General features: G+C 42.4%; 1 protein-coding gene across 1 annotated transcript; it reads right to left on the reverse strand.

Moving 5' to 3' along the window:
• Positions 1-205: 205 nt before the first annotated feature.
• Taf9b (TATA-box binding protein associated factor 9b) lies at positions 206-10,682 on the reverse strand. The gene is made up of 8 exons (XM_021153685.2): positions 10,613-10,682; positions 9,126-9,245; positions 8,451-8,532; positions 7,866-8,002; positions 7,653-7,787; positions 6,107-6,176; positions 3,102-3,212; positions 206-2,046 (listed from the first exon to the last, which is right to left on the reverse strand). Exons 1-8 carry the CDS (start codon positions 10,667-10,669, stop codon positions 1,883-1,885), a joined length of 876 nt encoding a protein of 291 aa, XP_021009344.1. The 5' UTR covers positions 10,670-10,682; the 3' UTR covers positions 206-1,882.
• Positions 10,683-11,228: the final 546 nt, after the last annotated feature.

The following is an 11,228-nucleotide window of genomic DNA, read 5'->3' on the forward strand; positions in this document are numbered from 1 at the left end:
AATCACAAAGAAAAGGCACCATCTTAGTTGTCTCCTGGCTTCCCTCCTCAAAAGCAACTAGAGCTCTATACATGTACAAATTCCCACTATCATAAGTTTGTAAGACTTAATGCCATATTCTTTGATTTTCATCATTTTCTTTACCATGACTCAAATGCTAATTCCCAGCAAAAACATGCTGTCAGCATCAGTAGATCTGAATTGCTATACTGTTGCCTTGGTCACTTTCCTTGAATCCCTTCAGCCAAGAAATGAAAGGTTAATGATTAAAGTTAAATTTTTATTAACAATGTTGAAACAAATATATTAATAATTATATAGCTTTTACAATCTTGGAACTTTCACACACACCAGCTAAACCCTCACAACATCCCTGTGAGGTAGGCAGGGTAGATGTTATTTCCCTATTACTAGTGAGAACAAGGCTCCGAGGTAAAGTAAGGTCACATTGTTGGTAAATGAAACTAATACTAGAACCTAGGCTTTCTTGTATTCTGCCTCCCTGAGAACATTCTAGTCCTGACATCTGTGTTGTATACTGCACATTTCTCTTATGATATTGATCAGATCAGCTTTCACTAACCTTCCTAGACAATTAAAACTGGCATGAAATATCTCTGTCTTGTTACTGATCTATTTCATGTGTCAAACACCATCCTATGCTGATATTTAGTAAGTTTTGATGATCCATGGCTATAAATTCTAAGTGGCATGAAGGTTTCAGAAAGTTTTTCTAATATTGGCTATGTGGAACTTAAACCAAATCAAATCAGTTCTTTTTATACTCAGAAAAAAGCTTTGCTGTTGTTTCCAGTGAGTCTTGTACGTATGTATTAAAACAAAGTAGGAGAAGGTGTATAGAAACATGGTTGGGAAATTTTGGGGTACCTAAATGGAGTCAGATGACTGTTTTCCCTGTTGGCCTGATAGGGAAAGAGAATCAGAATCTTCCTTCAGGCTTGATCCCATCTTATGTGTGACACCCTCAGCAGCAAGCTAGAAAGGTGATCTGAATGAAACCAATGGACTGGTTCAAGCAGTAGTGACCAAAGCAGGTGGTTAAGAAAAAGAACAAAGTTCTTTAGTGGTTTTATCTGGGTCCAGTGTAAATTACTTACCAAGGCAGGTTTTAAGTTATATTTTAAATTTTAAACATGAAAGATTATGAATGCAATTGATGCAAAAGTGCCTATCAATGAGAAGTGCTTAGCAGGCATGAAAGGCAAGTGCTGAGACCTGAATGCTCTGTTAGGAGTGAAGAAGAGCAAAAGCAGACACTCCAGTTCACAGGAACTGCAGAGTGCCAGGCATCTAGGGCATATTACACATTCCAATCACAGTCTATTACATTTAAGTGCAATGGCAAATGACTTAAGGCGATGAGAGGTGGGAACAGAAAACAAACGATATCTAGATAGGAAATTAGAAAAGACCAAAACCCAAATACATTCAAAATGGATTTAGCACACTTCTAAATCCACTCTTTCAAAAAAAAAAAGTTTCCTAAATTGGGAGATTTGGTCAAAAAGTGACAATGTGAATAGTTCACTATCAAAAGAAAGGCCTGTTAAATGTAAATGAGACCAGGAGCTGAAATCCAAGTGCTGCTGCTAGTGACACATAGGAAAACTGCTTCTAAAAATAGAGTTGCCATGGTGAGACTCAACATTAATGAAGCTGTCTAGAAGCAAGTCCTTGTATACCTGAAGCCTACTGAGAAACCATTTGTATCCACTGTAACAAAACCTACCAGATGTAACTAATGTGAAAAATAGTACTACTACATCTCTAAGATAAAACTTATGAAGACTTAGGCTATTGAGTCCGCCATATGGACCCAAACACACAAAAATGTTAATGTATGCAGAACAGACTTTATTCCTTACATCGAGTCATTGTCATCGTCGTCATCATGCTTCCTCTTCAGTGGGTTTGAGTCAGTGGCTGTGTTCTGTGAGGAAACCATGCTGGTGGTAATGAGAATATTTTTGGGCCCAATCATTGAAGGATTAATCAGAACATTTTGGACTGCAGTTGCTGCAGGAGCTGTAAACAGAAGAGAACCCCCACACCCAGATATGAATTACCCAGGAATAAATGTAGACAACATAGAGAATGTAATTTTAGTCAAGTTTCAATAGCACAGCACATAACTATATCATAGAAGAAACAAAGGTAATTATTAACAGTGGAATTCAATCTTTAAAAAATTTTATCTTAAATTTGCCAATAGTGATATTTTCTAGGCATAAGGATGTTTGGATATATGTATATATAAATATTAAATCTTCCTAAACCTATTGCAAAATTAACAAAATTTTGTTTTATTTTTAATTACCTGAATTTTTAATTAGTATTCAGTGCACTGGATTCATGTGCAAGGTCAGGAGACCTGCTTCTCTGATAGGGCATTTTCCAAAACAATTGCATTTATAGACTTGTGGGTGCATGCTTGCGCAGGTGTGTATGTACCATGGAACACATATGGAGGGCAGAGGACAACTTCTGGGAGTCGGTTCTCTTTATACCATGGGAGTCCTGGGAAATTGAACCCAAGTCATAAAGCTTGGTGGCAAGTGCCCTTACCCAAGAGCCATCTTGCTACCCCAACTTTTATCTAAGTTGCTACTTTTATGGAGATATGTTTCAAAAGATGTGCAGTCTAAGCACACACATTAGGAAACTGCTGTGTCAGCAGTCTATTGACATTAATCCAATCACAGCTGCCACCTATGATGTGAATAAAGGCACATTTTCATTCACATTTACATTGGGATCATACACATGCATCACATAACTATTCCAGTTCTTTTGAGATTTTACTCAAAGTGCTTTTCCCTGAAGACATCTGTGAACCCCAATTTCTTTATAGTATTTTAGAATTTAATGAGCACCTCAATATACTACCCTCATCCTGAAATTTTAGGTGTATGTAAAACTTCATGCAATTGTACAGACCTTGCGTAAAAAACCCTGGTTTGCCGTTTTACCTGTCACCTTCCTGTTGTGACACTAAACCAAAAGTCTTCCTATAGTTATACATACTGTTGTATAATTGACAACTACTCATGAACTCCATCCCCTCTCCTGTATCATGTTACCTGGCTTGGCAGGTGTGGACTGAGAAGGTGGAATCTGCACAGCAAATCTTTGGCTTGTCACTGACACCGGAGTTGCAGCCTTATTTGGGACAGATACTGCTTGTGGGGGTGCTATAGTTGAAATGAACAGATTGTACTAGTTAGATGACTTTGTACACATTCATATTCTATGGTCTATAGCTTATAGGAATACACCTTCAAAGTACAGAGGGCTAATGGAAGATGAGAAAGTTATCATCAGAAATGAAGGCAGAGTAATTTAAGATTTTTACAATGGGTATTCTTCCCCAGGAACCTCTCTCTCACTCTGGGGAGATTTTTCCTCACTTTTCCTTAATGGAAATATGTTTCCTGTGTTTTAAAATAAAAAAGTAATTGATGCCACAGGGAAGGAGGATGCTGGGGTGGGGTGTGAGGTGGGGGGATGGGTGCATAAGGTGGGTGGATGGGAGAACCTTCTCAGAGGCAAAGGGGGGGATGGGGTGAAGAACTCTGGGAGGGGGGACTGGAAAAGGGGGCAACATTTGGAATGTAAATAAATAAAATAATAACAAAAACAAAAAGTTTGCTTAATTTTAAAGACTGAATGTTTAAATAGAAAGTTTGGATTAACACTTATATTCTAGGTGGTTAAACTCTAAATGATTAACAGATGCCCAGTAATATACAAAAGCAACTGGTACTAAAATTGGCTTCCTTGCACGTTACGTGATCACTATGCCCTGTTGTTTTTAAGTGCAGTAGTACACACCTGTCTAGTGCAGCTAGTCTGCAGAACACTTGAGTTTAGGATTTAAGACAAGCCTGGGCAACATAGATAACTTTCAAAAAAGCAAAATTTTGATATTCCTTTAATTAATATGAATACACGGGTAAGTAGAATATGACTGAAGTTACAATTTTATATGCAAATTTCTGTTCACAGGAGGTCATATGTAGATTATTGGAGCTACACACCTAACTATGCTGGCATGTACAGAGGGTAAGGAAATTGAACAGAGGTGTGCAGCAATGGGGGATGGGGAACTGGGGTAGCCACCAGAAATTCCCAGATGCCAGAAAAGCAAGAGGCTCCCAGAACACAATGACATTAGCTGAAATACCCAACAAAGGGGAGGGAGAACCTGTTAGAGACCATATCCAGAGGTTAGGCACTATCCCTGGTTGAGGGATGGGGCCACTCACCCATCTCCAAAATTTTAATCCAGAACTGCTCCTGTCTAAAGGAAATGCAGGGACAAAGAGTGGAACTGAAGGAAAGGCCACCCAGAGTCTGCCCTACCTGGGGATCTATCCCACATACAGACACCAAACCCAGACACTATTGTGGATGCCAAGAAGTACTTGCTGACAGGAGCCTGATATAGCTGTCTCCTGAGAGGCTCTGCCAGAGACTGACAAATACAAAGGTGGATGTTTGCAGCCAACCATTGAACTGAGCACGGGGTCTCCAATGAAGGAGTAAGAGAAAGGACTGAAGGAGCTGAAAGAGTTTGCAACTTCACAGGAAGAACAACAATATCAATCAACCAGACACCCCCACTCCTCAGAGCTCCCAGGGACTAAACCATCAACCAAAGAGTACACATGGAGGGACCCATTCCTACAGCCACATATGTAGCAGTGGATGGATGGCCTTATCTGACATCAGTGTGAGGGGAGCCCCTTGGTCCTGTGGAGGCCGGATGCCCCAGTGTAGGATGATGCTAGGGAGGTGAGGTGGGAGGAGGAGGGTGGGTGGGAGAATACCCTCTTAGAAGCAGGGTGGAGAAGGGATAGGAGGTATGCAGAGGGGAAACTGGGAAGGGGGATAACATTTGAAATGTAAATAAACAAAATAACCAATAAAAATGCTGGCATGTAAATTTATATCCTGAGAATATGAAGAGATCGTTCATACCTCAAAGATCAAATGCTATGTGGGCAGTATTCTCCAAGCGTAATATGAATACTCAGAAGGCTGAAGAATAGCAAGTTTAAGGCTATCCTGGGTTACAGAGTAAGACCCAGTCTTTTAAAAAAATTAGTCTTATACTATAAATATGAGACCTATAAGACTCACGTTAAAGATAGTAAGAGTCATGAAATTAATACAAGTAAAAAAAGAAGAGGACTTTTTCTTCAGAAAAACATGAAAAAAATCAGAAAACATAATTTTTTATTTTGGGGGATAGGGGTTTGAGACAGGGTTGCTCTCTGTGTAGCCCTGGCTGTCCTGAAACTCACTTTGTAGACCAGGCTGGCCTCGAACTCATATCCTGCCTGCCTCTGCCTCCCAAATGCCACCACTTCCCACCTCCTTAATTAAAATAAAATTACAAATAATGGCTACCATTCACTAAAAAGACCTAAGACTCTTTGGAGAAGTATTCCATTCTAAAACTTGGACATAGAAATATAAGAGACTTGCAACATCATATGTCAGAAATATCCACAGTATGATTGAGAGTTATCAAATTGATTTCAGGACATAGCTTTAAGGGCTCTCACTGACAAATATAGGATAATCATAATAGTATGATTTTCTTTTTTGGGATGGGATCTTTCTATGCTACCCAGGCTGATCCTTGTACTGTTTTTAATAGGTAAGTATTAAAGACTATTTTTAAGAATGTTGAACTTTTCATATATTCCAAACTTCTCTGAACCTGTACCCACTTTATTGAGACATTTGCTTAAGTTCTATTATAAGTAGGTAGCTGGCATGGGTGTGTTTGGAGACCTGAACATAGAATGTGGAAAGAGCTAAGAATAAAGAGTTTCTGGAATCACAGTTTATATGAACAAAGGATGGGCCAATGTAATTTGGCATCAGTCAGTTTTTTTTTTTTTTTCTCCACTGAATGATTAAAACATGTTCACATTTTTACCAGAAGATGAATAAAATTTATCAGTGGTAACATATTGGAGTTTAGGATTCCCACTTTGACTTGGGTTATGGTTCAAAAGCAAATGCTGAGAGGCTGTTTTTCCTGTTCAGAAAGGCCATTTTCCCCTTTACTTACCTACAGTTGGAGTAGTTGGTCTACTACTGACCGCACTTAATCTAGGAACTAGTCTTCCTTGGTTAGGTCCCTAGGGGATTTAAAAACACATTAGTTTTCATGGTAAGATTTGATACCTAAACATGATGAAGAGTGAAAGTGTAACTGCTGATGTGGGTTATTAGTGGATGATCCAATGCAACAATATTTGGTTTTATTGTGTTTTTCTTTTTGTCATGTTACTGAGAACTGAACTCTTCTGTTTTAAAACCAATTATTGGGAGTTTTTACATCCATCCATATATCTGTAAATACAACACTATCATTCATATATATATATGTGTGTGTGTGTATATATATATATATATATTTTTTTTTTTGAGACAGGGTTTCTCTGTGTAGCCCTGGCTGTCCTGGAACTTACTCTGTAGACCAGGCTGGCCTTGAACTCAGAAATCCACCTGCCTCCACCTCCCAAGTGCTGGGATTAAAGGCATGTGCCACCGCTGCCCGGCTCAGTTCTGTATATTTAAGGTAGATAAATGCTCACTTGTATTATAATATTGGATTTTAAATAATGTCTTAATTCTGCCTAAAATAAAAATGTCTTATAGCAGAGTTTCAGAAAACAAGGGTGGCCCAATTTAGAGAGTTCTCTTTTCAGTGCTCAGAGAGCCTTAAGTCATATGTCTGAAAAAAAGTCTAGATATGAATGGCATACCATTCACCTCATTATTGGATGTCACACACAAAAAGCTATGGCAAGGTGGAAAGTTTGTGAGCTACCAGATCTGGGAATCAGTCCTAGCTTTTACCCTGACTCCATGAGAAAAATTCCCACTGGGTTAGATGAAATAATAAAATTCTTCTAGCTCTGAAAAAAAAATTCCAAGAATTATTTTAACCTTTACTGTGCCATCTACAGGAATTTGGCTTTCTGTTAGTTTACCTATTACTTCCACTCTTTAAAAAACCTAAGATGGAGGGATCTGAAGGGGATAGGGACTCCATATGATGGACAGAGTCAACTAACCTGGACCCGTGGAGGCCCCCAGAGACTGAACCACCAAAGTGCTAGGATGGGCTGGACACCTCTCCCTCACATCTGTAGCAGATGTGCAGCACAGCACGTCTTCATTCGAGTCTCCCAACAATTGGAGTGGGGACTATCCCTGAATCTGTTGCCTGCCTGTGGATTCTCTTCCCCTAACTGTGCCACCTTGTCTGGCATCAGTGGGAGAGGGTTAGTCCTGTAGTGACTTGATGTGCCAGGGTGGGAGGATACCCAGGGGATTCTCTCTTCTCAGAGGAGAAGGGGAGGGAGGATGTGGGGAGTAGAAGCTGTGTGAGAGGGGACTGGGAGGAGGGGGGCTTGGATCCCGATATAAAGTGAGTAAATAAATTAATGAAAAAAAAACCCATAAGCTAACTAAAACTCCCCTGTCCTCCGTTTTGACATAAGCAATTCATGTAGCCTAAGACAGCTTTGAACCCTAATCCTCCTGCCTTAGCACCCCTACTGTGGAATTATAGGCACTAGTTATTACACTTGTCCAGAAAACCTTACCTTTTTAACTAAGGACTTCAGCCTATAGTTTGGAGCTGTTAAGCAGTATCTATCAGGTGGCAGTCTGGGTCCTGCATATGGCTTAATCAGTGGCAAAGGGGTTTGATTCTTCTGCCTTGCAATATCTAGTAAAAACTAATAGAGAAAAATACTCATTAGAAATATAACTTTTAAAGTGTAAGTAAGAAAAACTGCAAATAAACGTTTGCTCACATCTCTTGGGGGAGGAGAGGTAAAAGACTGGTCAGCCCGACACTGGATGGCCAGTCTCACGTCATCGGCATCAACAGTGGGTTTCTTAGCATGACTTGAATAAATCTTTGCATCGTCCAGAATTGTAGTCACATATCCTTTAAGAGCAAAATAATTTTTTCTTAAACGAATGAAGAGATTTCAAGGCAGGATCTTAACTAGCCCATACCGGCCTCACTATATAGCCAAGGGATACCTGGAACTTCTGATCCTCTTGCCTCTCCTTCTCAAGGGCGAGATTACAGTATGCATTACCAAGACTAACCTAAAAGCACTTTACTATTTATGGTCCCTTGTTTTAAAAGGTTCCACTAATTTCTGGAACCTTTATGAATTTTGGTTGTAATAGCTAATTGTCCTATTCGCATACTTTACTTAAGCGGACATGCCATATCTAAATACTACTCTCCCTTAACTTGCGCTCCTTTTTAGTGCTTTACTCATCTCTAGATTAGTAACAACTGATTTTGGTTTAAAGTGTTACAGCAAACGATCTTCTCTAATTCATGAAGTCAGGTTTTGGGTGTATTCACTTATTTAACTTACGGAAAGCAAATTCCAACATTTGATTTATAACCCTTGGCTCATACTCTGTGATTCCCATATCCTTCAGGATCTGTGCCATCACCTGTGGATTCAAAGAAAGACAAAATGCCAGACGGAATGCACGACGTAAGTGAAAGAAATCAAGGCTGGATCGAAGGCATATTTTTATATGCAGCAAACTGTCCCTCCTAGTGCCTTTCCCAGTGTTTGCCTGTCAGTGATCACACAAAATCAGGCATATGTTCTTGCTGAAAACTTTTAGCAAGGGTGGGAGCAAAGGCACAAGAATGGCCTTTACGGGCTTTCCAGGCAGAGGTAGGGGTGGGTCCAGCTGGCTGTCATTTTCGGATCTGTCAGCGAGGGAAGCTACTAGCATCAGAACCCATGTCGCAGTCAGGGCTCCTCGTGAAGCGAGGAGGCTGCGGACTTATGGGTGGGGTGGCCTCGGATCAGCGAGACAAAGCCCCGCGGCAGCCCTTTGGAGGGGCTCCCCAGGAGCACGGACGGCGCCCCAGGGACAGGGGGACCCCATTGCCCTTTCCCAGCCACGTCTACCGGCTGCAAACGGCGCGCGAGCCCCCCCCCCCCCCCCCCCTGCCAGGCGCTCGGGCTGGCCCGTCACACAGGTCCCAAAGCTACCGAGTGCGCCAGGTCCCGCTCCCCGTGCGTGCTTACCAAGGCATCTCTCGGAGCGTTCTTGAGAGGCGCCATCTTGGCCGGCTCCATTTTCTCCTGCGGCTCCTCAACCTCGGAGATAGAGCTGCAGGCGGTTTCCACCTCGTCCTGGCTCCACCCCTGTGGGGGATGGAAGGCGGTCTTAGCACGCAGCTCCCGGGCCGGGCCGCTTCACAGCCGCCAGCCCCCACCTGTGTGGGCTTGATTACCCGGGGCCCATGCAGGTTCGGAGGTGGAGAGGTGCGGAGGAAGTCGCCCTAGCGATGCTCAGCGACTCTGCGCCACGCAGCGCCAGCTCCCCTCCGACCATCCTCACTCCCCCTTAATGCCCACTGGTCCTCGGAGTTTCCTGGAATTCCCTCAGAGGCCCTTCCTCCACTTGGCCGCTGGGTGAACATGGTTCTGACAAACGCGACAGCCCGTTCCATTTGAATATCACATTAACAACGAATGTGTATCACCACCTCGGCACACAGGCCATGTTGATACTACAAAATCAGTTGTTCCTTAGCTGACATCCAAATTTAAGTGGGCATTAGGAAATCTTTTTCAAATCTGGGAACCCTACCCAATAGACCAGAGGTTTTGCGACTCCTTCGGGGGTCGAACCATCCTTGCACAGGGGTCGCATATTTACGTTGTTTACATTACAACTCATAACAGCAAGAAAATTACAATGATAAAGTAGGAACAAAAATACTTCTATGGTTGGGGGCTCACCACAAGCTAAAGAACTGCATGAAAGGGTACAGCATCTTGAAGGGGAAAAGCCACTGCAGTAGACCCTGTTCTTCACACGTGGGGATTTGGTCAAGCCTACAAAAGCACCTGCTTCCCTACGTCCTCACGGTCTGAGGGGCTCCAACCGCTAAGGTGGAAACTGGACTCTTTCTTATCTCCCAGATTGCTCACTCCCATTTTTTTTTCAGAATAGGGACCGGCAAAGAGAGGTTTCGAGCGGTTAAACGCTCTTCCGGCATGACAAGTCTGATGACCTCTGAATTCCACAAATACCCCCGGGCGTGAGTACCATGAGGTTCACGAGGTTCATGCCATGGTTTCTACTTCCCCTACCCTTAGAATTATGAAGTTAACAGTCTCTGGTTTAAAACGAGTCCGAGAATCCCGTCCCTATGTTTATCAACAGCCCTGTTCTCTTCCAACTTCGAAAAGGTTGCCAGGACACCTAGATCAGACACAACCAGGCCCATTAATTAGCGACAAGTCCTATCAGGGTAACTTCATAAAATTACATCCCATCTCGTTGGTACCTAGTTCTAGAGCGTTGATAGAGGCATCTTTCCGCCGACTGCTTACGAAGATTAGAGAATTAGGCCTACCAAACGAGGCCCTTTCACTTCCTCACAACTGAAGGGGCCGCGTAGTTATAACAAAGACTGTTTTACTTAAAATTCTCCGGTACTACCTCTCACAGATTTAACATTTCGGGGCTTAGCGAACCCTTCAGTTTAGGTAGGGCAGTTTACCTCATCCGAGGACTCCTCGACAATCTGGTCAAACGCATCCGATCCCTTGTCTGCCATCTTGAACTTTGATGCTCTTGCGGAACCCACGCTGACCGCTCCCAAGCTCCGCCCCACGCGCCCCGAACCCCGCCCCCTGCTCCCCCCTCGCAGCCCCATGCCCCAAGCGCCCCGAGCCACGTGCCCTGCTCCCCCGCCCTCGCAGCCCGCCCCCAGCGCCCTGCTCCTTATCAATGCTTTATTTTCCAGTGGGAATCTTCCTTATCCCGTAGTGTCTTTTCCCCACTTGTAAGCCAGCTGACCAGTGTTCAAAACTAACGATTACCCTTTCAAAGCAAGTAGAAACTAATAAATGAGTAGTTTGTACCTAGTATATAACAATTAAAAAGAAAAGAAAAAGCACCGTTTAATTCCTACAGTTTTGACTTAAAACTTGTCTATGCAAAATACAATCCGTGTATTGCTGAGTGCACTGGACGAAGGGATGACTCAATATGGGAGGACACAAGAATTTAATATACTACTGAGATCAGCTTTCTATTTATGATTCATGAATCGTTAATTTCTGGATTTTTTTTTTTTCCGAGACAGGGTTTCTCTGTGTAGTTCTGGCTGTCCT

This window comes from Mus caroli, chromosome X, assembly GCF_900094665.2.
Source record: "Mus caroli chromosome X, CAROLI_EIJ_v1.1, whole genome shotgun sequence".
In the NCBI taxonomy this organism is placed as follows: Eukaryota; Metazoa; Chordata; class Mammalia; order Rodentia; family Muridae; genus Mus; species Mus caroli.

What these genes read in the sequence shown, in the direction of transcription:
- Taf9b (XM_021153685.2), bottom strand. Translation starts at nt 10,669, where the DNA reads ATGGCAGACAAGGGATCGGATGCGTTTGACCAGATTGTCGAGGAGTCC. An exon ending in TCGAGGAGTCCTCGGATGAG is followed by an intron (nt 9,246 to 10,612) that starts GTAAACTGCCCT and finishes CATCCCCCACAG; the next exon opens with GGGTGGAGCCAGGACGAGGT. An exon ending in TGAAGTCCTTAGTTAAAAAG is followed by an intron (nt 6,177 to 7,652) that starts GTAAGGTTTTCT and finishes TAAATCCCCTAG; the next exon opens with GGACCTAACCAAGGAAGACT.